General features: G+C 40.3%; 1 protein-coding gene across 8 annotated transcripts in view; it reads right to left on the bottom strand.

Moving 5' to 3' along the window:
- Positions 1–27501, bottom strand: part of ATP11A (ATPase phospholipid transporting 11A) — a 234710-nt gene that overhangs the window by 75974 nt on the left and 131235 nt on the right. For 7 of the 8 annotated variants that reach the window (XR_005585383.1, XR_005585384.1, XM_039490954.1 and 4 more), the window contains exons 3-7: positions 26496–26585; positions 18524–18604; positions 13240–13347; positions 8508–8636; positions 7740–7843 (exon numbers count right to left, since the gene is read on the bottom strand). Coding sequence is in view for 6 of the 8 variants with exons in the window: in XM_039490954.1 (XP_039346888.1) it covers positions 7740–7843; positions 8508–8636; positions 13240–13347; positions 18524–18604; positions 26496–26585 (512 nt within the window). In the remaining 2 variants the exon portion in view is untranslated. Of the gene's footprint in view, positions 1–7739; positions 7844–8507; positions 8637–13239; positions 13348–18523; positions 18605–26495; positions 26586–27501 lie in introns of those variants that run through there. The other variant, XM_039490983.1, reaches the window with a different exon arrangement.

Below are 27501 nucleotides of genomic sequence, written 5' to 3'. Positions count from 1 at the left end.
ATATTTGTAAAACATTTTTAATATCTGAATTATGACCATCTGAAATTTTATATACTCAGACACTGCATCTCACTTCTAAAAAACTTGCAAAAATACATTAAGATGAAGATTATTTTTTAAATTATCTATGAAGGTTCTATATGCTATAAAAGTTCATTAAATATTATATGGACTACATATAATCAAAATAATAGAGAAGGAAGCCTGAAAATTTGGATTTATTTAAAACATATTAAACTTTTTATAAACTTCACTTTTATAAGCCAGCATTTGAAGACATCAGCTATAACGGTGAGTCAATAAAAGGTTGTGTGTAACAAAGGCGAATGTGGTTCTAAGGTTACTTGCAGACCTCCTAATTAGAGCACATTTATCCACTCATTTTCAATTCCTAAAAGATATGGTTACTTACCATAACTGTAGTTCTTCAAGAAGTGATGCAGCTGTGTATTCCATTTAGATGTGTGCATGCCCAGAACACCAGAGCTGAACAATTTTGCCTAGCAGTACCCATAGCAGGCGGCGCTTGTGCCTCATGGCCATAACCCTCCCCCGGCTACAATGAGGTGGCGCTACCACCACCCCCGGTGAGTTCCTTCTTACTAATGGTGGCTGGAGTCAGAACTGTGTGTGGTTCTTAACCTTGCAGTCCCTTGGTTTTAGACTTAATTGTTCTAGTTGCATATAGATAGTACGTACCCTTAATATTAATATTAGTTAGCTTAGTTAAGTATTTTCCCTGGTGATGCCCTCACCAGGGCTCTAACATTGTGTGTCAGGGGTGGAGGCAGGCAATCTCTAGTAACAACCTTCACACAAGAGCTTGCTCTGCTTAGTCAAGGCTCACATCAAAGAGGTGTTCGTTCACAAAACAGACTCAGGTGGCTAGACACCTTTGCCTAAAGCAGCATCTTCTCAGGCAGGCCAGGAAGTCTGTCTCAGCACCAAGGCCTACAGAGGATCGGAAGTCGTCCTCGACCTCAGTGAGTGGTACTGACTTGCACTCTGGAACTGGCCCCTCTATGAAGAGGTGAAGAAGACACTCCCCATTGAGTGTGCCAAGGAAAAGGTGTTAAGACCAATCAAGACTGCTCCAGGCTTTGTGGAGACTCTTCTTCCTCTTCCAGGAAGAGTACGGTTATTGCCCCCCAGCATGCAGGAAGAAGCAGGTCCTTCCAACTGCTCCCCAGTCCTATGAAGGGGTGTGTGAGACCACATACCATTGACTCCAGTTCCAGTCCCGGGGCACCCACTGAGTCTGGTATCAAGGGTGATGCTGGCACTGGTTGTTTCCACACTAGTGGCATATCAGAAGGTGGCAGACCTCCTTTGCCTTTCCATCCCAAGCTCACCATTGGTCCAGGACTTTGCCAGGGCTATGGCATCCTCAGCCTCACTGCCTGGATGGGCAGCTGAACCTTGAGGTGTATGGGCACCGCAGACTGTCGAAGTGAGGCCATTGCTGGGCTCAGCACAAGGGATCTCCTTAACACTGGGAAACTCCTTTGCGGTGCCAATGTTACTGTGGCAGCATTTCCTGCCCTCTACCTCGGCACCATTAGCAGCATTGGTATCACCACTGACTTCAGTACTGACACCATTGCCAGCGCCAGAGACAACTGAGGCATACTCTGTGCTGGCTATGCTGTTTCCACCATTGCACCAGTCCTTCTCTTGCTGTGGGTGACAGACGAGTCAGGCCGGTTGCTTGTGCCTTCAGGGCTGGCTCCACTTTTATGCCCTGAAACCCGTCTCCTTGGCATCCAGGTCAGGATCCTCTTCCACTCTCCATCACCTGGCCCATATACAGGACTGTTCAGGGAGCAGCACTGGTACTGAGTTCAGCATTCTTCCTGCCATAGGGACGGAGTCCGTAGCCTGGTACCGACTGGCCACCAATGTTTTATCCTTATGCTCTGTAGCCCCCATAGAATCTGTGGGATGCTCCTCAATCATGGAGGTTGCCCTCCCCATCCCACTTCAAGGCAACATCAATGGGTGCTTCAGTGGCTGGGGCTGTTGACCTGTCGAAAGTTCAGGCACCAGATGTCCTTCCCCATGTGGAGCCTCCAGAGTTGTCCCATCGTGGTCCGTGACCCATCACTGGCACAGTTAACTGCCTCTTCATTGTCCCTGGACAAATTCAGCAGTGCCCAGCTCTCCTTTAGTGCCTGAGGATTTCAAGGCCTTCAAGGACCCTTTGCGGTGTGTGGCTGCTTCCTTGAGCATCCAGGTGGAGTTCTTGCAGGAGAACATCTGTAATTTGCTAGACTCCATGGAAAGTGACTCTCCCCATTAATGATGCGCACCTGGAACCTGGAAAGGTTCTTTGGAGCATGCCAGCTTTGGTGCCACCTAGGGGAATGTGTTTGCAGAAATGCTACTTTGTACTGATGCTGGGATTTGAGGGGCCCCTATATCCCTGGTCATAACTGCTGGGAACGACATAGCTCAGCTGGGCAAATTTAAGTACACTCCTCAGGACAAGGACTCTAAATGGCTGGACTAAATGGTAGAAAAATCTACACCTCTTCCCTGCCAATGTTGTTTGCTAACCAGCAGTAATTATTGTCCAAGTACAACTTTGTAAATTGGACAGTTATGTCTAAGTTTACAAACCACCTGCCTGAAGCCTCCAAGGAGAAATTTTGGGTGATTATTGCCAAAGGCTCCTTGGTAGCAAAGATGTTGCTGCAGTGTGCACTTGACGTGGCTGACACTTTGGCCAGAGTGATGGTCTCAGCTATGACCATGAGAAGGGCACTCTGGCTGCACAATTTGGGCATTTCTCCTGTGGTGTAGCAGGCAGTAGACGACTTGCCCTTCGACAGTCAGGTACTTTTTCAGACAAAACCAATGAAACTTTGCACTCCCCTTCAAGGATTCTAGGGCTACTCTATGTTCCTTGGGGGTATATATGCTGGTGGCCAAAACATGTCATTACAGTGCCCAGCAACAGTGCCAGCAGCAGCACTGTCCTCAACACCCCTTTAGGCAATCTTTTTCTCCCCTGAGACAGCGGGACTACCTAGAAAAGGACATAGGTCCCAAATGGCGGCATTCGGGCTCTGGGTTCTACCAGTCAACACGACCTACTCCAGCACCCCCAAGCACCAAGTTTGACTCCTTTGTCCAGTTGGGACTTCTACTATCTCATTCTCCCCCCTTCCCTCCCCCCCATTTAGGGACAGGCTAGCCTGCTTTCTCAATGTTTGGGGCTTGATTACCACCAACAGCTGGGTCCTAAGCATTGTCAGATCAGGCTATGCTATCCAGTTCCTCTTCACTCCTCCTCCCCACACTCTCTCCCAGGCTCTCTTCAGGGATCCCTCTCAGGGGATACTGCTCCTCAAGCAGGTCCAATCTCTACTGATTCTGGGTGCAGTGGAAGAAGTTCATCTGGTGCACCGGCATTAAGGTTTTTATTTCTGGTACTTTCTGGTTCCCAAATCCAAAAGGAGGGGCAAGATCCATTTTTGACCTAAGCAGCTTCATCAAATATATAGGATGCATGAATCTCTGAATGGTAACCTTGTCAACTATCCTCCTGGGTTGACTTAATGACTGGTTTCCTGCTCTGGACCTTCAGGATGCTTATTTTCATGTGGTGATCCTCCTGAGCCACAGAAGATTCTTCCAGTTCATTGTGGCAAACCACCATTTTCAATATGTAGTCCTCCCTTTCAGTCTGTCTTCTGTCCTTGGGTTTTTAACCAAGTGTATGATCATGGTGATGGCAGACCTCAGGAACAAGGAACCTATGTCTTCCTGTATCTTGACAACTGGTTACTAAGGGACTGGTCCAGAGAAAATATTCTCATGTACCCATTATGCTGTGCTTGCCTAACCATCTAGGTCTCATCCTAAACAGTGGGAAGTCAACACTGGTCCCCACTCAGAAGACTGAGTTCACTAGAGCCCTAATAGACTCTACACATTTGAGAGTTTTTTTGATGACTGACCATTTTCAGACTTCTCACTTTTGTCTTGGGGTCTACAGTTTTAACCTTCCAAAACAGTTTGCACGTGTCTGAGGCTCTTGAACAACATATCTGCATGCACTCAGGTGGTTCAATTTGCTTTCTTCCAATTCAAATGCGGCTCAGGACAGTTTACTGTCCAACCCGTCACCTCCTAATCCACCTCCCTCTGTTGATCCTGGCCTCCTTCCAGTGGTGAATTGTTCAAAGGAATGTATGTCAGGGCATTCCCTTTGTCTGGCTATTAACAACCAGGACTGTGGTCACCAACACTTCTCTGATGGGTTGGGGAGTACATCTGGTGTTGCTGAATGTTCAGCGTCTGTGATCGAAGCAGAGTGCTCCACTGCATATCAACATAACGCATGTCACAGTCTTCTAGATCTAGACTACATCAGGGCTCAATGGTTCACATACTTACCAACATTTCCACTGCAATGTATTATTTTTACAGGCGGGCAACACACTCCAGAGAGTGCTCTGCGAAGAAGCACCCAGGCCGTGGAAGTTATACATCAAGAAGAGTATCACTTTGATAGCTGATCACTTGCCCAGAGCCCAGAACCATCTCCTGGACCATCTCAGCAGGAATTTTAACCTGAGTCACAAGTGGTCTCTGAAGCCCAGTGTTCTGCAAATCATCTTCACAGCTTGGGGGCAGCCTGACAATCAACCTATTTACTACAAGGGAAAACAGGAAATGCCGTCTCTTCTACGCTTGAGGCGATACAAAGGATTTTCCAGTTTCTCTGTGTGCTGAAAATACTGATCAGCATTGAGACACTGTCCAGCATCAATAGTACTGATCTGTCACCATTAGCTGAAGAAGGGAAAGATCGAAGTTTGGGGTTTATGTAAATTAGTGAAATTGGACTGGTGACAGTGAAACATAACGTTAAGGTGCATATATATATATATTTGGTAATTATAAGTATTTAGATCGTTAATAAAGAAAGTTTTAAGCCGTTACAGCTAGAGAAAGCAAGATGGTGGTCGCAAGAAACCAAAGCTGTGAAAACCAATATGGAGGCCTTAGAATGATTCAGCCAATAGCAAGAAGGCTGGTTGGGGTGAAATAAAGGTCACTCCAGAAACCTGAGTCAGTTAGGCAGAACACAGATCTTCAAACAAGTCCATCTTTAAAGTGCAGGTTTTCAATCAGGTCTGGCTTTGATTGACACAGAGAGGACTTGAAGCTGATTGGATGATAATGATAGGGCTTGAAGAAACAACCAATCAGAACAGATCAAACTCTGTATATAAGGCAAGGAGCTGACAGGCTTGAGTTAGTTTGTCTGTGAAAGTAGAAAAGTACCTGTGTGTGTGTGTGGAGGGGGGGAGGCATTGGTGTGGACAGAAGCAGGATAGAAGGAAGTCCACTAAAAAAAGCTAAATCACTAAGCAGCAGCAAGCAGTGAAAAAACAGCAGCAATATCAATCCCATTTTGACAGAGCAGAAGGGAAGATATCAAAGAAGTAAGCATAATGACTCTGATATACATATAATGTAACATGTAAATGTGTATGTATGGGATGATAAAGCTAGATGATTGTGTATGTATGCTTTTTGTTATATGTATAGTTTTAATGTTTAAAAAATTGCTGTCAGTCTCCTATGTGTGACTGGCCATCATATCTAGAATGCAAATCACTAAAAGCTGTTTTCCAATTGTAGGATATTGCAATTTTGCATACTTTAATGTGCATCTGTGCTAATGGGATTTTACGCGTTTGTTAAGAAAATGTGTGTTTTATTTCTTTAGTATATGTTTTAGATCTGCTGTTTTTTCCTAATATTATTATGTGTTTTAGAGTTATTGTATTAGGAAATATAGCATTAAATAAAGGTTACTTTTGTTTTTGAAGAATAACTGCCTGAGTGTAAATCCTTTCAGTGGAAGGCTGTATCTGTCTCCTCCCAGGGGTTAACAGAGCTAGTCTGTTATGGGGGGGTCCTCCAAAGGTCGGAGAGAAACCCTCTGGTAAAACCCTGGCAATTCCCTGAGGGTGAGCAACCCCCTTTCACCTACTAAAACCCCCTTTCACCTACTAAAACCAGACTAATTGAATTCTGAGTTACAAATGTAGGCTGGCCATTATAAGGGAGCCTAGAGTCTGTTCTTGGGGGCAACAGAGGGGGCCCTCAGTCTGGCCTCTCTGATCAACACCTTCCAACTCAGGTGGCAATCAGCTCTCCTCTATGCTTTACCTCTGATCCCTATCATTCCACAGGTCATCCTCAAGCTGAAAGTGGATTGGGTTAAGCTTATCCCCATTGCCCTGGCATGACCGAGGAGGTAGTGTTGGTTTTCTGACCTTCTCATGTTGTCATTCAGCCTCCCATATCTTTTTCTCTCCATCCTGACCTGCTCACACAGAATCACAGTTGCAATCTGCATCCTGTGCCCAGTTCCCTGCATCTCACTGCATAGCTGCTCAGTGGTTGAATGAAGAGGAAGAGCAATGTTTGCCACTGCTCAACGGGTCCTACTCAATAGTAGAAAGCCCTCTACCTGAATGGCCTATTAGGCAAAATGGAAGTGGTTTTCAATGTGACCTTGGCCCATGAAATTCAGCTGATGTTGGCTTGCATCCAGGGCATCTTGGAGAATTTGCTGCATCCTCAGTCATGGGGCCTTATGCTTAGCTCTGACGGGACCTCTGGTCAAGCCAGTCAGTCATCTTGTCACTTTCCTTTCCTGTGTAAAAATAACTGCATTCCTGGTGGCGATAACATCCGCAAGGAGAGTCTGAGTGTTACAGGCTTTGATGGCAGAGCCTCCTTATGCGCAGGTGTCCAAAGACTAAGTGACATTGCAGCTGTAACCAACACTTACGTCTAAAGAAGTCTCTCAGTTTCATTTGAACCAGGTGGTGTATTTACCTGTTTTATTTCCTAAGCCACATTCATCCCTGGAAGAGCAGCACCTTCACAGGTTAGACATCAGATGACATCTAGCCTTCTAGACTAAACCCTGTCATGCTTTGCCTCGTCTACTTGTGTTGTACGGATTGTGTGAAGGGCCAGGCAGTCTCTTTACAAATTACTAAGTGGATAACATCCTATATCAAGGCTGCATACAAAATAGGTGAGGCTATGCCCCCTCCATGGGTGTGAGCTCTTTCTATGAGAGCACAAGCTATGTCAATGGCTTTCTTAAGTGACATCTCAATTGGACATTTGCAGGGCTGCCAAATGATCATCCATACATACACTTACAAACCATTTAGGAATCACCTCTCTGCATCATGGACAACGTTTGAACCCTGGTGAGGGCATCACCAGGGAAAACACTTAACTAAGCTAACACTCATACTAAGAGTACTAACTATACACAACTAGAACAACTAAGTAAAAAACTGAGGGATTGTGAGGTTGCAAACACACATTTCTTAGCCCATGTTTTGAACATCTTAAAAATGTAGGAAAAAAGATTTAAAAAATCAAATTTACATGTCACTATTTATGCTCCTTACTTGCCTTTGAATTGCTTGTCTGCTTGGATAGGACAATGAAAATCAGTTTCACTATGAAGTTCTTAGATTGCAATGCTTAGGTTTCAAATACTGCAGGAGACCGTTTCTTTAAAAAATCAGCCACTTCACTGGATTTTTATTTAGTTGTCTTAAATTTAAATTTTGGGCTAAGTTTGAATTGATAACATCCCTTCAATAATTAATTACATTATTTTATAGTTTGTTTACAGGATACCTTAGTAGCATACACTAAAGCTATAAAAATACAAATCATTTTCTTACTTATAAAGGTCAGGCTGAGGTTGTTCACATTCAATGGTAGCATTCAGTGCATCGATATCTTGTTCATTATGAAATGCCTTGGTATCTTGAACAGCATAGTAAGTCTAGAATGAAGGAGAAAGGTGTAACAAAAAAACAGAAGCCAGAACACATGCAGTGACCAAGTTATTTATGTAACTGAAAGAAGAGCCCTGAAGTAGGTAAATTTTTCATATTTTGTGTTAAGACTGTCAAGAACCATGTAATAATGATTCTCATTAAAAAATAAGCACTACCAAATACAGATCTGGAATTTTCCTCTGCCTGTCATAACTCACATATAGTTCATACTGCAAAGAAAACTGAATTACTCTTTTCCTCTAATCTAAGCAGCCTAAATTCTAAGTGGAATATTTTTGCTTTTTCTTAACCTTTTACATAAAAGATTCACATTTCCAAATGGGTGCATGCCTCGGTGCCCCCAATCTTGCACAAACCAGGATTTCACATATGTATATGCATGCACAACTCTAGCTCATGCTTCACCTCTGGGTGCCCATGTTGGGCACATACAAAAGTGCAAGTATACATAAGCCAAGCACCAGTTAGAAAATTCCTCATAAAATGGTTCAATGGTATGGAAATAAGTTAATGACAGTGTAAATGAAAAAAAAAATCACACAAACCAGTATCTTTGCTTGCACTATTATATAGGATGTTACTGTGCACGGTATGCAAAAAAGTTTGTTATAGCGTTTTTAAAATAAAAAAAATATAGTATTTTATTACTTTATGACTAGATTCACCATCCAAACTAGCTGTTGTAACAAAACATGTTCCATCCCCTCTGCTGCTTGATAGAAATATTAAGTCACATGGGAATGTTTCATCTTCTTTTACCATCACAATGTCTCCAACCTAAAAAAAAATAGAAAAGAAAATATGTTTATCATTAGTTAAATAGCCTAAAGATCAGATTCCAAGGATGAAATCCTTGTTCTATCAAAGTCTATGGAAAAATTTTCATTGGCTTTAATAGGGCTGAGATTTCATCACAAGACTAAGGAACTGCAGATACAATTCTCAAAAGGAGTACTACATCCTGTAAGACAAATAATACTTAGCACTTGTATAGTATCTACCCTCTGAGGATCTCAAAGCATTTCACATTCTTTTATTAAGCCTTACAACATCCCTTATAGATTTGCATGTGTGTGGTATCATCCCTATTTTACAGATAAAAACATTGATGCACAGTGGAGCTGGGAACGGCGAATCACGGCCACTGGGAGCTGCGGGGGGCCGTGGCTGTGGATACTCAACATAAACCAAATGTCTCACGGCCTGCTGCTTATAGTGTGCCATCATACAACAAAGTAGCTCCCACAGTCAGAGATTACTTTAAAGATTTTTTCCCCCGCACAGGCAGCTTCTGATATATTTTTTTAAACTCAAATTTAAGTACAGCAGGTCACAGGTAAAAAAACTGCAAGAATTTAGTCATGGGGGGTGTCAAAATATCAAAGTTCCAATGAAAAATGTCAAAAAAATAAATTTTGGAATTTTGATGAGCTGAACATTTGATTAATATGGATTTCTTGGGTTGCCTACTTTATCATGCTAAGATCATAGAATATCAGGGTTGGAAAGGACCTAAGAAGGTCATCTAGTCCAATCCCCTGCTCAAGGCAAGACCAATCCCCAACTAAATCCCCAAATAGCTCCCTCAAGGATTGAATTCACAACCCTGGGTTTAGCAGGTCAATGCTCAAACTACTGAGCTATCCCTCCCCGCAAGTATGCCCTTATCTAAATAGTTTTTTAGTTAATCATTGTGCTCTTGACAGAAGGATTCCGTGTGGTCACCATGAATTTCATAACAGAAAACTATGACATTAAACACTGAATTTTGACATCACCAAAACAAACTTTTAGGAGGTGAGCAATTCTAATGATGCACAATATTTTGGTAATTGACAATGACCAATTATAAAAGTAAAAATCAAGACAGTTTAGGTAGGACTTGGTAAAATGTATTTTTACATTTCCCAGATTGTGGAAGGAATTCCAAATGAATTAGCTCAGCCACCAACCCAATGTCCATATCTGCATACTTTCAGATAATTTGGGTATTTTTGCTTACATTAGATTTTTCATGTTAACATTTGCATTTGAGAAAACTACAATGGGGGGGGGAACCTTGACTGAAGTGATATTATTTCAACCATAACTTCATTTAAGATTTTTTTTCCTACAAGTTTCCTTTGGGTTTTAAAATGTTTCAGGAGTTGCTCAGGTTCCTACAGTTCCTACAGATCTGACAAGCTTGGCAGGGATGGATCCTATTCTTTTCCAGACAGCCTCCGACACTCATACGTTGTTTCCTCCCTCTTTTTCGCAATACCAGATATTTTCTCCTCTACGTTTCTTTCCTTCATGTGCTCCTCCTATACTATGTGGTTTCCTGCCTTTCATTCCTCTCCTAATGAGCACCCATATCTGGGCTATGCAAAATATATCATGCTCTGTAAAGCACTTGTCAGGCCAAACACAGCTTGACAAGTATTACTGGGGCCTTGCATGCTTTATAAAGCACACAGTGTCATGCATTGTCATGTTAACATGATTGCAGCCCCATGGTTGTGTTCCCTTGCCCCCCTAAAAGGCACAAATAAAGATGAAACAACTCAACAAAAAACACACATTTTGATAGTCTAGGTCAAGAAGTTTTGCAGATTAAAATAGACCAAAAAAGCATTAGTAACATTTCTGTGAATGAAAGGATTAATTCTTCAACCTTAGCCTCAAAAATGCATTTGTGGTTTTAAGTTTGGGATAAATTGTACCAAAAAACCCAAGTGTCAATCTTGGATTAAGACCTGACAATGTGAAGTTTCAGGTAGTCAGATCCTTACAGGGAGTGAGAGTAAAAATCAGGTTTCTACTGGAAAGATATATTCTTCCATAGATATGGTTGAAGCTAACACACAACACAACAAGACCAAGTCATTTTTGCTACAGAAAACATACATGCATTTAAATTCTCAGTGATAATATTGTATTAATAGTTTTGTGGGTTGAATTTTCTTCTTTTTAAGAATCGAAAACAAGAAAAAAAAATTCAGAGCATGATACCAGTGAATATATTCAAATCACATTTCTTAAAATTATAATATAGTAATTCAGAGGCACACTGGTGCCATAAAATGTCCAAACTGCCTAGAGGCACTGCGATTAAGAAACAACAAAAGGAATCCAAGATGGTTTGGCATCTAGTGGATACGGGTAAAACAGATTTGAGAATGGGAATGAAAGGCTTCAGATCTGTCACAGGGAACGATGGTGCAGGGGAATACAAGAGGTCAGTAAGATTATTTGAGTGTGTGCTTCTAACAATTAGCCTGTGGCATTAACACTCCACTTTGCTTACATGTTTGTGCAGAAACAAGGAAACATTATACTACTACAAACTTATAAACAAATTTGGGAAATGCAACCTAGATGCAGCTACTATAAGGTGGGTGCAAAACTGGTTGGAAAACCATTCCCAGAGAGTAGTTATCAGTGGTTCACAGTCATGCTGGAAAGACATAACAAGTGGGGTCCCACAGGGATCAGTTCTGGGTCCAGTTCTGTTCAATATCTTCATCAATGATTTAGATAATGGCACAGAGAGTACACTTATAAAGTTTATGGATGATACCAAGCTGGGAAGGGTTGCAAATGCTTTGGAAGATAGGATTAAAATTTAAAATGATCTGGACAAACTGGAGAAATGGTCTGAAGTAAACAGAATGAAATTCAGTAAGGACAAATGCAAAGTACTCCATTTAGGATGGAACAATCAGGTGCACACATACAAAATGGGAAATGACTGCCTAGGAAGGAGTACTGCAGAAAGTGGTCAGGGGATCATAGAGGCCCACAAGCTAAATATGAGTTAACAATGTAACGCTGTTGCAAAAAAAGCGAACAATGTAAAACTTTAGAGCCTACTAGTCCACTCAGTCCTACTTCTTGTTCAGCCAATCGCTAAGACAAACTAGTTTGTTCACATTTACGGGAGATAATGCTGCCCACTTCTTAGTTACAATGTTATCTGAAAATGAGAACAGGCACTTTTGTAACCAGCATTACAAGGTATTTAAATGCCAGATATGCTCAACATTTGTATGCCCCTTCATGCTTCAGCCACCATTCCAGAGGAAATGCTTCCATGCTGATGTTGCTCGTTAAAAAAATAATACGTTCATTAAATTTGTGACTCAACTCCTTGTATGTCTCCTGCTTTGTTTCACCCAAATTCTGCCATATATTTCATGTTACAGCAGTCTCGGATGATGACCCAGCACATGTTGTTCATTTTAAGAACACTTTCATCATAGATGTGACAAAATGCAAAGAAGGTATCAATGTGAGATTTCTAAAGATAGCTATAGCACTTGATCTAAGGTTTAAGAATCTGAAGTGCCTTCCAAAATCTGAGAGGGATGAGGTATGGAGCATGCTTTCAGAAGTCTTAAAAGAGCAACACTCCAATTCGAAAATTACAGAACCCGCACCACCACAATTAAATGTGCTTATGTTTACAAGAAACAAACAGTGAATTATATTTATATTGAAAATGGTGGCAAGAGTAATTTTTTTTGACAGTGAGGATTTAAGAATACCTGACTGGCAGTAGAACTACAGCTGCTTGTTTGAAAAGGTAAAGATAAAGGGACCCAAAAAAACTGTGTCATAAGGATAAATGGTCTTAAAAAAAATACTGGGCTAGTGAAGAGATCAGAACACCAAATGGAAGAGTCACAAGGAATTTTGCCAAGAGCTCTGACAAGAGAATTCTGGCAAAACAGGAGGCACCAGGGGGAAAAAAAAAGTATTTCAAAGAAATGCCCATCAATGGTTTCAAACTGTTGACATTCTAAAAATTGAACCAGGTAGGCAAGTTGTTTTGCTTATGACAATTAACAGACATTAGTTTCTAAAAATAACCCCCAAAATATCAGGGATGCAGGTACAAATGTAGAAATCTAAAGAAGAGGCTTTATGATGCTGAAAAGGTACAAAGCAAGGATTGTATTCTGATTGGGCTGTGTCCTCTTTGCCAGGAGAAGAATTAGTTAATGGATTTTGCATCAAAACTGGATTAAAAGAGGCTATCTTGCTGGAGACAGACAGACAGAAATATGAAAACAGAAGAAAAACCATGAGTGAAGGGCTAGAAGTTAAGAAAGATATAATGAAAGGAAAAGAGAGTAGAGACACAACCCAGCATAGAGAATGGATAGGGGAGAGCCTAGCAAAGCAAGGATGAGGAAGGAAATGCTATAGCTTTTTACAATATTTTATTTAATCAGTTTTAAATTATTTTCCTCAAATTTTATTTTCCATATTGATGTAGTGAATACTGTAATCTTGAGTGCACTACATTTTTGTCTAATTTGTTTTGCAAGTGCAGGGAGTGGGGGAGCGTTAAGCCTGATCCCTAAAAGAAAACCCAGTGTTAGCTGTTACTTACTCTTAATTTTCGGCTTTGCTTTCTAACCAGTTTGCCATGCTGAATGAAATGAACAGGGCATTGGTTCATTGCATTGTCTGCTTTATGTCGAAGCCAATCTTCATAACCCTATAAAACAGCGAAGTGGAATGGAATAAAGTTAAGGAAATGCAGCTAGCCACACTTTACATTGCAGTTGTAGATCAAAGCTTTCTTACAAAAATAGTTAAAGAATTTTCCATTACAAGATAATTAAAAGTAAAGCATATCACTAAAATCTTCAATAGTTTATTATTTAGCAAATCAGATGTGCTTAAATAACATAAAAGTGAAGGTAATCTGATGGTATGAGTAGGGTTTGTGAAAAAATGCAGAGCCATTTCTTGATCTCTGGTGAATAATGGGCAAAATCCAGCTCAACTTCCACCACTCCTTGCCCAAGTGCTCTGAAGGGTTTCTATAAGAGTGGCTGCTTAAGAGACAAAGTGTTAAGAATGTATTTGGTAAGGTTGGGCTCAACATTAAGTGATTACAGGGCTGGAATGAACTACAAACCGGGGAGTTTTCCTGTTTGTTTTCTGATTACACTGAACTATTATTTGGTGTACACAGTACACCAACCCTCCAGAATAAGTTTTGAGAAAGTGACCTTGCTGATGCTTATTTTGGTTGATGAATTATTCCACCATTTTATAAGGTTACATTAGAGAGGAACAAATACAAATATAGTTGAAGATCTCATCAATACAATGATAACTCTGCTTTCAAATTTGTATAGCCATATTATAAAATTTTTAAAAATTAGTTTTACTATTTTATTAGTTTTTTTAAAAAAATGAATAGATACTTTTTTTTGGAGGTGCAAGTTCCTCCTTCTTCCCATCCTCCCCAAATCTCCCTTGCATTAACTCCATGGAAACCCCTAATGTACACAAAGACCAGATGCTACAACTGATATTTAAATAGAGAGCTGACCTAAGCAGCTCTTTTGCTTTAAATTCCCTGGAAATTCCTAGAAACAAAGCAATACATGCCATATATCCAGGGGCAGAATTCAGCATATTGCTTATGATTAATGACAACTGGAAGATGCAACAACAGCTGCTAACAATATCAGTGACAGTTCACCCCACAGGTTTTCCATTCTTTTTAGGAGAAAGGGTAACTTCAAGCTTATAAAGGATTTTCTATGGCTGTATTTGTTTTTTTATTTTTAGAGATGCACCCATTACATGTGTGCAGGAGCATACACACAAATTAAAATGCAATTTGACCTGTCAACCAAATATGAAAAGGTAACTCCAAAATCCAACTGAAGACACAAATATACCCCAGCAATGGGAGGAATCAAAATGCTGCTGTTTGTAATTCTTTTAATAACTAATGAATGAGAAAAGCCCAGATGACCTTTGCACCATGCCGCTGAAGGTCACGCTCCAGTCCACAGGCTACTGGACCAGCAGGAAAAGCAAATTCCAGAGGCTACAGCCATCAATTTAAGACATCCTGCCCTAGTCCTCAGAAATTCCAATCAGCTAATCTCAATTGTTGTGGTAAAGAAATACAGTAGAACCTCAGAGGTAAGAACACCAGAGTTATGAACTGATCGGTCAACCACACACCTCATTTGGAACCAGAAGTTCGCAATCAGGCAGCAGCAGAGAGGAAAAAAAGAAAGCAAATCCAGTACAGTACTGTGTTAAATGTAAATTATTAAAAAATAAAGTTTAAAAAAAATTGACAAAATAAGGAAACTGTTTCTGTGCTCGTTTCATTTAAATTAAGATGGTGAAAAGCAGCATTTTTCTTCTATATAGTAAAGTTTCAAAGCTGTATTAAGTCAATGTTCAGTTGTAAACTTTTGAAAGAACAACCATAATGTTCTGTTCAGAGTTATGAATGTTTCAGAGTTATGAACAGCTCCATTCCCAAGGTGTTCGTAACTCTGAGGTTCTACTGTAGGTGATTCCCCAGGCACACAGAGCCTAAAAAACAGTGGGTTTAAAGGCTGTGATTTCAAATCTTATTGGAATTCAATGCTTTTAGTTCCCTTAGGCATGTTTGAAACTCCTTGCCTAAGAGATCAATCACCACTTTGAATTACACCCAGAAATGAATAGAGAACCAGTACAGTCTTTGAAGCACTGTGTAACATGCTCCCAGCAGCTAACACTGGTATACAAGCAGCCCACCAAAGTCCACACCAGCTGTAGCTTCTGAGAGTAGTCACAAGGGGATACAAGTGTAGTCTTATGTGGAACACTTTGTAATAATCCAGTCTTTCTTTGACTGTCGTCAAACCACAACAACAGATTGTTAAAAATAATCCCCCAAATCTTAAAGTGGGAAAGCCACCCGTAAAAAGGTAGCAGTTGTGCTTCCCATAACCACCTACAGTCAGCAAATACTGAATTTGACTGCAAAGTATAGTCAGTCATGCAACGTGAAGGAATGAAAATGCTGCTGTTTGTAATTTCCATTACAACTAATGAATGAGAAATGTGTAGAATGAGTATTCTCTGCATTCATCACTGACAAATGACTTGAAACAACTATAGTGGTAGCTAGTTATCCCAGTACAACACAATGGAAATAAGTTTCTTTCTAGGGACCAGAACTGGGGCAAGCCCAAATGGAGGGATGGAATATTGGAATAAAGAGGCCACATTGCAAGCCAAAAAGTTTTGAACTGAAGTCTGTCATATTAATTTCTCTTGGTGTCCTATAATCTCCTCAACTTTTTCTCTGAGCACAGAATACTTTTATTTGAAGAAGTTAAGAAAAATAATAACTGGCTAATGTCTGTATAAAGAGTGTTGACTCCTGGCACTGAGCAGATAGCATCACACAATTTTGAGCAGTAAAATGTTAATAGAGAGTCTAAAACAATTGTACCCTCTGTTGTATCACATTAGATGGAATATATTGGACCAAAGAATTAAAGGTGTCAACACGATCCTGTCACTGTCCAATATTAAACAATGTTAAACAAGGCTTGGTAGACAGAGATCTTAGCCTGCTAAGTACCATGGCAAACACACTAATTTTTTTAACCTTTTAATAAAGATGCAGAAAAGAAGGACACAGTTAAAGTTTTGAAATGTGAAGTACTAAGTAGGGCTTTCATTTTAACATCTTTTGTTTTTTCCCTTTTGCTGGAGAAAGTTTTAAGAAAGACACCCCACTAAAACACACCATCCCTATCTGACAGTGTCTTAGAGGTATTAAAGTAGTAATAACAGCCCTTTTGGGGGAAAGAGAAGTAGTTAGTTGAGGTGGTCTGGAGGTGGTGGTAGTGGTGGTGTTAAAGTCTGATTCTGTTTCTTAGAAGACAAACCAAAAAACACACACTCAAAAGGGGATAGAAAAGAACAATAAAGACAGAAAATGAAGGCTTGTGTCTCGTGTTGACTCTCACTTGCACCTCACTGCTGAAAAAACAAAAGCATGGCGTATTGTCTTATTAGCTACTCCAAGACTTGGCAAACTTGTACCAGGGCTGTTTAGGGTATTGCTTTTAGCTGCCTTCTTCTGGTCACAGGGTTATAGCAGTGCCGTAAAACACAGTTTTGGCCAGCTAACCCAGACTCTTATTAGACAGACGAAAGAGGGAGGATAGGAAAGAGAAGAAATAAGGTAGGGAAGGGAAAAAAACACAATGTGGGGAGAGGCATCCCAGCAAGTGATGGCTGGGATTTAGTCAGTCTCGATGGAAGGAGTGATGTCATTTGGGTCCCACTCTCTGGCCTGATCTGGTCAGGACTTCTCGCAGGGTCAAGATAAAGGCCCAACTGTGTTAAAGTGGATCTTGAGGTCTCAGGAAATGGATTAGCCATGATGGTAAAGCTCACTCCTTTCCTGATCTTCTGTCTCTTAGTCAACGGTTGTTGGCAGCCCACTTTCGCTAATTCTCCCCCAAAGTCTTTCTGAAGACCTCAAAAGGTAGTGATGGGTGAAACAGCTTTTCCCTTCACTATTTTATCCACCAATTAGGCCTAATTTCCTATACACTAATTCTGGTTACATTGATTTCTGGTCCAACATTTTCCTTGTTTACCAGACATGATTTTAACACAGTCCTTTCTGTTTGGACTAATTCAGATGGTCTCCCTTTCCTGCCTTTTCCCAGCAACATATGTTGTTCTAGGTTATTGTGACATTTTATGAACTTTCAATCACTTTTCACATCTGAGCTCATAATTAGGGTAAATTTGTATGCCCAATTATCACACTTCTTTACTCTCTTCCCTTTCCATATTGTGTGAATGAAACTGTTGGTGTCCTGATCAATGGCAGAATGCAGACTGGAGTCTGAATGGGAACAGGTTGAGCCAGTGTAATTGAAGATATGAAATTCTTACACAGGTAAGTCATAGCATATATTCTGTGTAGAGTCCCCCACTGATTTTATTGGGATTCTACACAGGTGTACCAATCCACTCTAGCAGATACCATTGCAGTACTGGGGTCACAGAGTTACAAACTGCTGTAATCCACTCTCTATGGTAGTATTAATCTACAAAATAGAAAGGAAGGCTAACACAGTTCCATACTCTTATAGTATTATTTTATTTAGATTAGGGGAACCTTTATTAAGATCTTCCAAGCTACATTGATATGGGAAGTATTGACTTACTTGAATTTTATTATTTAATTTTTATAGATAATTTTTAAATATATTTGAAGCATTATTATATAGTATACTCAATTTGTAAGATCCATTAAGTCTCTTTATAAACTGTTCATAGTTTAAGTAAAAATTAATGTGATTCATATACTTAAAAAGTCCATCTTGTGGATACTGTCTAGAGGTTGTCCATGCATATCACAACAACTGTATGTTGGAAATTTCCTCACAGAGAAGACCAATAATTTTATCCCATAACCTACTGTTATAATTCTTCCTCCGCATATTTTCAATTTTTTGAATAGGTAGGTGGATAAATATTTAGGAACAAAAAGAAACAAACATCTCGATACTTTTTATAAATACAACTGTATAAACTATTCTTCGGAGCACAGTTACAGAAAGTACAAACTAATATCAAATAATTCTGAAAGTTCTGTTGAATAAATGAAAGCCAGCATAATTTAACAACCAATAAAATTCTACTTAAAAGAGAGGCAAATAAAAAGTAAAGCCTTCAAAGTAAAGAAAGGATAACCTCTCTCTTGAATCCCCAAGAACAAACAAAAGTAACATTGCCAGTTAATAAAAAAAGGAAAAATAAAACAAATTTACATTTTCATACAATCTTCAGTTTTACTCTCCCGCCTCCCTGCCCCACCCTAAAGAAACTCTCACCTGTTTGATAGCTGTTACAGTGATGACAAAGAAAAGCGGAAGTCCACTTGTTACTGGACTGGTTGGTGTATCAATAATTAACTGCAACACAAAGAATAATCGTACCATTTCCTGAATATTGTTTTGTGAATTTAATGCAATCATTTTCCAAGCATGAAATTTATATTAGGATTTTAAAAAAGCTCACAGTGCAGCCATACACAAAACAACTTATTAAAAGAAGGGAAGTAAGTGCAATAAGAAATCTAGGTTATTTCTATTGACAATACCACTCCCTGACACCATCTGTAATTGCAAATACATATAAGCCTATCCACCAAGTCATGATCTTGCACTCTGTCAGAATGGAGGTTGCTTACTGTAACTGGAGATTCTTTGAGATATGTGGTCCCTATCTGTATTCCACACATGAGTATGCATGTGCGCCATGTGCTCAAGTCTGGAAATTCTTCAAAGCAGTGTCAGTTGACCTGCACTTGTGCAGTAGCTCCCCGTGCGCTCCCAACCAAGGAATAAAAGGCAGTGTGGGTCAACACCTCTCCAGTTCCTCTTCTTCCTGCAATCCAACTGGATCTGAAGCAGAAGGGATGGAGGACGAAAAGCAGCAACTACAGATGCAGCCATAGGAAAGGCAGCACTACAAGCATCTCTGTGCCACCTTTCTCACACCCTCCTCCAGTCTGAACACTGCCTGCCAATCAACCATGTGTGGAATACACATAGGGACCATCACTCAAAGAAGAATTGGAGGTTACTTACTGTAACTGGATGTTCTTTGAGATCTGTGGTCCCTATCTAGAGAAGGGTGCAAGAAGGTGGCAGCAGAACTGCTTGTAGTTATGCCCTTCCTACAGCTGCATCTGCAATTGTTGCTTGGTCTAGAGTGTAATGTGTTATGAACCTGTCAACAGAACCCCAAGATGCTGCCCTGCAAATGTCCTGCAATAGAACGTCAGCTAGGGATGCCATGGACCCAGCATGTGCTTGCATGGAGTGATCTGTAATACCCCCTGGAGGGGAATATTTGCTATTTTGTAGCATTCTAAGATGCATTCCAAAACCCACTTAGAAATCCTCTGGGAGGATATGGCTTGCCCATGCAATCTTTCTGCTATGGCAATAAAGTCTCAGAGATTTTCTAATTGGTTTGATTCTTTGCAGGCAGAATGCCAATTGAGCCTAATGTTGAGGAAGTGAAGTCTCTTGTCTTAGGAAGAAGCATGGGGTTTTGAGAAAAATATAGGCAATGGTGTTGTCCTACTGATGAGGAACTCAAACAATCTTGGGGAAGAAGTTTGGGGTATAACCTAAGGGAAACCTCTTTGTGAAACATTGTTTAGGGAGGATCTGCCATAATGGCTCCTAGCTCCCCGATCCTTCTGGTGGAAGTGATGGTCACTAAGAATGCCGCCTTCATGGATTGGTGTGTGTGGGGGTGTCATAGCGCAAGTTGCCATAGGTCAGAAGGGTGGATCTTTAAATGTCGACAAGACAAGGTTAATGTCCCATTGAGCCATAGATTTAATGACCAGTGGAAAGATCCTGATCAGCCCTTCATAAATCATACAGTCGTGGGGTGAGCAAAGACAGAATGTTCTTCTAATGGAGGGAAGAAAGCACTAATGTAGCCCTGAGGATTAATCTGTTGGTCTGTATAAAATGTCTTTTTGATAAAAGTGTGTAGGCTTTATTAGATTATAGAATTATTTGCAATAGAAATGTAAAATGCCTATAGATATCCAGGCCAGACACCCTGGCCAATATCCTGCATGATGCTGAAGCAACCTTTAGAACCCTTACTCAGAAAAGTAATAATAGAATACAAACCTACGTAAATGTCTGGGGACCTTTGAATGTCTGAAGACCTTTCACCTAGTAAAGGTGGAAAGTGGGGATTTCTGCCCACAAATTTAACAAGTACACCACAAACTGTGTACATATTTGTCATTCATATGCATATCTATGTTGGCCTATGAGGGATGGTACCCTAACCTTTCCATGGGGGAAAGACAAATTTGGGCATAGGATTTCTGAATAAGCCCTATAAGAAGGGTGTTGATACACCATATGGTAGGAGATACATCCATCTTTCTATCTTCCATCGTCTCACCCTGTCTCTCCTACGAAAGCTGTCAACTACTGATAAGTCGTGGTATTATTTCTTTTCAAAGCTGTAAGTATCAAGGAATCTAATTTCTGCTTTACCTTTAAAGCATCTAGTTTATAGAGGGTTTAACTCATAACCATTTTCATCACTTCCTCTATCTATCAGAGGTGTGAACAACACCCTAGTGCTACTGCACAGAGTGAATTTAGAACTGTTTATTATCATAGGTATCTCTCTTATAAAACTGTGATATTTGTAACTTTGTAATCTCAAACTGCTTTTAACATTTTAGCATTTGCTTATTGTTTCATTGATTTTAAATAAAAGGTCTTGATTGACTAATTTTGTCTCAGTGTAAGTTCCTGTCATATACCCCAATCTCCTTGTATAAATTCTGTGAAGCCTGATTTAGGACAAACTCTTATCTTCTGATCACACATATTGGCAAACCATACCCACATTATTAATATCTATTAATTATTACTAACATTACTAATTAATTAGAAAATTAATTACCAAATAAAACTAAATTAAGTGGATAAATTCCACTGACCCTACTAACCCACCCCAAATCAGGCTACACTAATCACTGCTAAGCGTACCCAAAGCAAACTAAGGGCTAGACCTGCAGTCTTTATGGAGAGGAGATAGTATAGGATAACTGGAATGCTCACGGTATTTAGTGGAAGTTGGTGGAGGTGTATCCAGGCTGAAAAGTGTCTCCATTTAGCTAGATAACTAGCTTGTAGAGAATCCTTTCTACTTCGGTTAAGGATTTCCTAAACCGGGGTGGTGCATGAGCATTCTATTTCTGATGCCCATCCAAACAGCAGGCCATCCATCTCCACCCTCTGACAAACAGAGGCTAGGGACACCATTCCTTACCCATCCTGGCTAATAGCCATTAATGGACTTAGCCTCCATGAATTTATCCAGTATCAGAGGGGTAGCTGTGTTAGTCTGGATCTGTAAAAGCAGCAAAGAATCCTGTGGCACCTTATAGACTAACAGACGTATTGGAGCATGAGCTTTTGTGGGTGAATACTCACTTCGTCGGATGCATTATAGACAAACTATAGACAAATAGACAAACTATTTACAAGTATTTTATGTTACAGTTTAAAGATGGAGTGAAGGACACAATTCTGACTCTGCAACAGTAATCAGTCTTCAACAAGTTAGATATCTGGAAATGTCTGAATCTTTATTCTCTGCTTTCAAACCTATGAGACATTTCTATGAAAAAATATTTTGTGGAAAAAAAGGCTGAGCGCATTCTTGTTGAAAAACCCTTGAACTATCTGGTTAAGGTCCCCGCCATTAAAAAAAATCAAATGGAGCAGGCTTCCAATATTCCCTTTTTGTTGTTGTTGTTGGACCTTCAAATCTATCACTCTAGTTCTAGATTAATAAAAAATAATAATTCTGGATAAATATAGTGAAACTTGCACTAAGGACCATTTTCAAATGGTTTGTCTATTTAATAGTACCACAGGGGACTATTTTTTCTGATCTCTGATGTTCTCTTGAAGCAGGCTTCATTGCACAAGAAAAAAAATCCAAAAGGACTCACTCACTCACTCTTTTTTTATTGGTTTAATGTTAAGAGGAATAAGTGTAGGGTTGTGAATGAGGAACTCAAAATTCTAATCAGAGTTCTGCCACTTGCTTGCTGTGTGACTTTGACCAAGTCAATTAATATTTTATTCTATATGCCCATTTCTAAAATGGGAATAACATTTACATACCTACTTTATAGAGGTGCTGTGATAATTAGTTAATGATTGCACAGTACTTGGAGCATATAACGTATCCTCTAAGTTTTAGAGATCAGTATCTGCTAAATATGTGGATGTTCTTTCAAATGGTACCCTTTAAAATACCATATAAAACTCATTTCAAAGATTAGTAGGAACCTAACGGAATGAATCCTTGTTTTAATTGGGTAAAAGTTAGTGTTCTATCTTTTGGAAATATCCAAGTCTGTCCCCATAGTGAAAGTAGTTAACTAGGGTAAATGCTTGCTATGGTGAAGGTGGTCAGGAACTTCGGAGGAAGGGATCTGGATCTGATAGAATTCAAGATGCTAAGGAAAAGAGGACACGAGAACAGCAAAACAAGACACTGGACTTCAGAAAGGTGGATTTCAACCAACTCAGAGAAATAGTAGGCAAGGTCCCATGGAAAGACCAATTAGGAAGTACAGGAGTTAAAGGGGGCTAGCAGTTCCTATAAGATGTAATACTAGAGGCTCAACATCATGCTATTCCAATGCAGAGGAAAGTTAAGAGCTATAGAAGGCCAATGTGGTTGCACAAGAACCTTTTTAGCTATCTAAAAATCAAAATTGATACATACAGGGAATGGAAAGAGGTCCAAATCATCAAGGAAGTATATGTAGGAATAGCGCAAGTGTGTATGGACGGAATCAGGAAAGCAAAGGCAAAGAATGAATTATAGCTGGCAAGAAATGTTAGAGACAACAAGAAGGGGGTTCTTCAAATAAATCAGACATAATAGAAAGATCAGGGCTGGTGTGGGTCTGCTGCTTAATGGAGAAGGTAATTTGTTAACCGAAGATGATAGGAAGTCAGAGCTGCTCAATGCCTACTTTGCTTCAGTCTTCTCGCAAAAAACAACATGTGACTGGACAACTAGTCAAATTACTACAGACAAGAAAGGGGAAGGGATGCAGATTAGGATAAGTAAAGAACATGTCAGATCTTCTGACCAATTTGAATTAGTTCAAGTCAGCAGGGCCTGATGCTATTCTCCCCAGGGTACTGAAGGAGTTAGCTGAGGAAATCTCAGAGCCACTGGCAATAATATTTGGGAACTCATGGATGACAGGACTGGTCCTGGAAGACTGGAGAAGGGCTAACATAGTGTCCATCTTTAAAGAGGGGAAAAAGAAGGAGTCAAGAAACTATAGACCAGTCAGCCTGACCTCGATACCTGGGAATCTACTAGAACAATGTATAAAACATTCAATTTGTGAATACCTGGAGGATGAAGGAGTAATCACTAGCAGCCAGCATGGATTTACTAAAAATAAATCATGCAAAACCAGCTTGATTTCCTTCTTTGGTAAGATAACTGGTTTGGTGGACATAAAATATCTGGACTTCAGCAAGGCTTTTGAGACAGTCCCATATGGCATTCTGATAAGCAAGCTGGAGAAATGCAGGCTCAGCTATATAACTGGTTAAACAACCGCAAACAAAGAGTAACTATTAATGTCAGATTGTTGGGAGGTCTCAAGTGATGTTCCACAGGTATCTGTTCTGGGTCAGGTGTTGTTTAACGTCTTTATTAATTACCTGGATGTAGGAATAGAGCATACTGATCAAGTCTGTAGATGACGAAGCTAGGAGGACTTGCCAACACTTTGGAGGATAGAGCTAAAGTTCAGAGGGATCTTGATAAATTAGAGAATTGGGCAATAGACAATAAAATGAAATTCAGCATAGACAAATGCAAGGTGCTACACGTAGGAAAGGAAAACCAAATGCAGAATGGGGGATAACTGGCTTTGCAGCAGCACTGCTGTGAAGGATTTGGCAGTTGTGGTGGATCACAACCTCAATATGATTCAGCAATGTGATGCTATTGCAAAAAAAGCTAATGCATGTTTAGGTTGCATTAAGAGAGGCACAACATGCAAGTCATGGGAGGCGATAGTACCACTCTACTCAGCGTTGGTTAGGTCTCCGCTGGAGTGCTGTGTCCAATTTTGTTTACCAAAGTATAGAAAGGATGTTTGTAGATAAACTGGAAAGGATCCAGAGGCCGAGCAACAAATATGATTAAAGGGATGGAATGCAAGCCATATGAGCAAAGGCTGAAGGAACTGGGTATGTTTAGTTTGGAAAAGAAGAGATTAAGGGGAGACATGATTGCAATCTTCAAATACTTGAAAGGCTTCCATAAAAAGATGGAGAAAACGTGTTCTCTCTTGCCACAGAGGGCAGGACAAGAGACAATGGGTTTAAACTATAGCATAGCGGATTAGATTAAATCTCAGGAAAAACAGTAGGACAATAGAACAGACTGCTTAGGGAGGTAGCGGAAGTTCCTTCACTGCAGCTTTTAAAAAGGAGGCTAGATAGACATCTGTCTTGGATGGTTTAGACAACAAATCCTGCTTCTTGCCAAAGAGTTAAGACTAGACGACCCTTGCGGTCCCTTCTAATCCTATAATTCTGTAAATTTTCTTCAAACATAATACCTGTTTGTATTTTGGAAGGATTTTTAAGTGCAAAATAAACACTTAATTAATCAAGTGTTAAAACATGTGGGTTGGAATGCTCACTCCTCCTTCTAGCCGTCAAGGAGTAAAAGGCAACAAGAACTGGAAATCAGACTTCACTAATTGTTAGCTGCAAAGTGGCAGAAAAAATGTTCTAAGAACCTACATAACTATTGCTTGCTACTGTCTAGACCAGTGGTTTTCAAACTTTTTTCCTGAGGACCCAGTTGAAAAAAACTGTTGATACCCACGACCCAACGGAGCTGAGGATGAGGGGTTTGGGGTGTGGGAGGGGCTCAGGGCTGGTGCAGAGGGTTCGGGTGCGCAGGTGAGGGCTGCAGGGTTGGGCTGGGAATGAGGGGTTCAGGGCGTGGGAGGGGGCTCTGGACTGGGACAAGGAGTTGGGGTGCAGGAGAGGGTGCAGGTTCTGGGGTGGGGCCAGGGATGAGGCGCTTGGGGTGCAGGAGGGGGTTCCGGGTTTCAGGGGGCTCAGGGCTGGGGTGGGGGATTGGGATGTGGGGTTGTGGCGTGAACTTACCTTCAGAGGCTCCCAGTCAGTGGCGCAGCCAGGGTGCAGAGGCAGGCTTCCTGCCTGTCCTGGCACTGTGGACTGCTCTGTGCTGGAAGTGGCCAGCAGCAGGTCCGGCTCCTAGGTGGAGGTGCGCAAGTGGCTCCACACAGCTGTCGCCTGCAGGCATCGCCCGCCCCCTCCAGCGGAGTGGTGCTTGGGGCGGGGGCAGCGCAGGGAGCCCCATGATCCCCCTGCCTAGAAGCCGGGCCCGCTGCTGGCCGCTTCTGGGGCACAGCACGTTGTTGGAACAGGTAGGCACTAGCATGCCTTAGCTGGGCAGCACCGCCAACAGGATTTTTAACATCCTGGTCAATGGCGCTGACCAGACCGACCCAGTGCCTTACTTGCCGTGACCCAGTACTGGGTCGTGACCTGAACTTTGAAAAATGGTGGTCTAGACAAGCAAAGAAATAGAAAAGGCCTTTCATTCCAAACCAGTGAATTTTCATTACATTTAGTGTATTTCAGTGCAAAATTAAGGGACTTAAAAAGTGACAACCTATAATTACTCAAACATGTCAACATGCGCAGTGACAGTGAAAGCTTACCCACTCTACCCTGTCAGTGTGCCCTGACCCTGGCCTGGAGGGACTACCTTTTGCTGATGGAGGATAATCCAATTTCCATGCCCATTTAGACTATACCATTTATCCTGAGTATTATCAACATGGATGCCAGTTAGTGCCAATTATGATGGTGGGTTTAATGAGGTGAAAATCTGTTTATTACAACATAAAAACCATTCATTTAATACATACTAATCATCAGCTATAAGTAATTGCCATTTCCCACCATGATTGGATTCACACCAGCTCTAGAAACGGTTGATTCACACTAGAAACTGTTGAAAAAAAGTTCTTTAGCATGTCACCACCCAATCTTTAAACCAATCAATATCAACCATCCAATTTCTTCTGCTACCAAAATTGGTGGATTGGAGGATGCAGGTGTTTGTTTTTCCAAATCTTTCAAGCTTTATCTGAATTTTACAAGTTCTATTTTTCAACGTGTATATGAATCTATTTAAGAAATGGGAATGGCTTACCTGAACAAGAAAAATGATGAGAAAATAAAAGTTAGCTATCCTTCTGAACTGCTCAAACAAGTTCTTCGGTACAAAGTTCCAAAATGTGTACTAAAAAAAAATGTAAAGAGCATTTAAGTATTTATGATGATAATACTGTTTTCTCTAATATTGCATGCCCTGCTACATCACTAATAGCACCAAAATACATACAAGTTCTTTTAAGAATCAAACAAGCTTAAAATTCACAAACTAAGTTTAAATATTAAATGCAAATTAGAATAAATTTTTGATAATTTATTTAGGCAAATATACTTATATGCAGTTGGCATTCGTGCATTCTTGAAATCATTCAGTTAATAACTGAAATTCTATCTAACATGGATACCTAAAGCAGAAGTCTAGCACTCCACAGTTTCATTCAGAAATATTTGACCTCTGGACATCTTGGTACTCTGGACTAAAATACGTTTTTATGGCAATGACACCCAGATATTTAGTTACGGTATATTTAGTTGAAAGCCACTGAAAAACATTTAAAATATTAAAACAATTGCTTCTAATGCTGTATTTAATTAATTTCCATTTTGTTTTTTTCATTTATGCTAAACCTGCTTTGACAGCAAGTCAGGGACGAAACCAAAAGGTATCAGCCCCCTTTATGTTCTTTGGTTGTGTTACACATGCATCCCTCAGAACAATCAAGAGCACTAACACTTTATGGTTGTAAAACCTTTATTTAACTGTGTTATATATAGCAAAACTGTAATGAATATAATAATGTGACATACAAATTACAGAATATGAAAATGCAAATAAAGACTATATAAACTTGGAGATCCAGAGTGGAGAGAAGTGGAGGCAAAAGAGGGAATGATTTGAGGAGGGAGTCAAAAGCGGCAAAAAACGTCTGTGACTGTACATGTGGGATTCAATTAAGTTGGAGAAGTAGAGCCATTTATCTAAGAAGATGGCAGAACTGAAGGAGAGAACTAATTTGTAATTAAGTCAATCAGCCTGGTCATGA

Source organism: Mauremys reevesii, linkage group 1 (assembly GCF_016161935.1).
Source record: "Mauremys reevesii isolate NIE-2019 linkage group 1, ASM1616193v1, whole genome shotgun sequence".
Taxonomy (NCBI): Eukaryota; Metazoa; Chordata; order Testudines; family Geoemydidae; genus Mauremys; species Mauremys reevesii.
The sequence above is the reverse complement of the archived record's forward strand: the minus strand, read 5'-3'. Positions and strand labels throughout refer to the sequence as shown.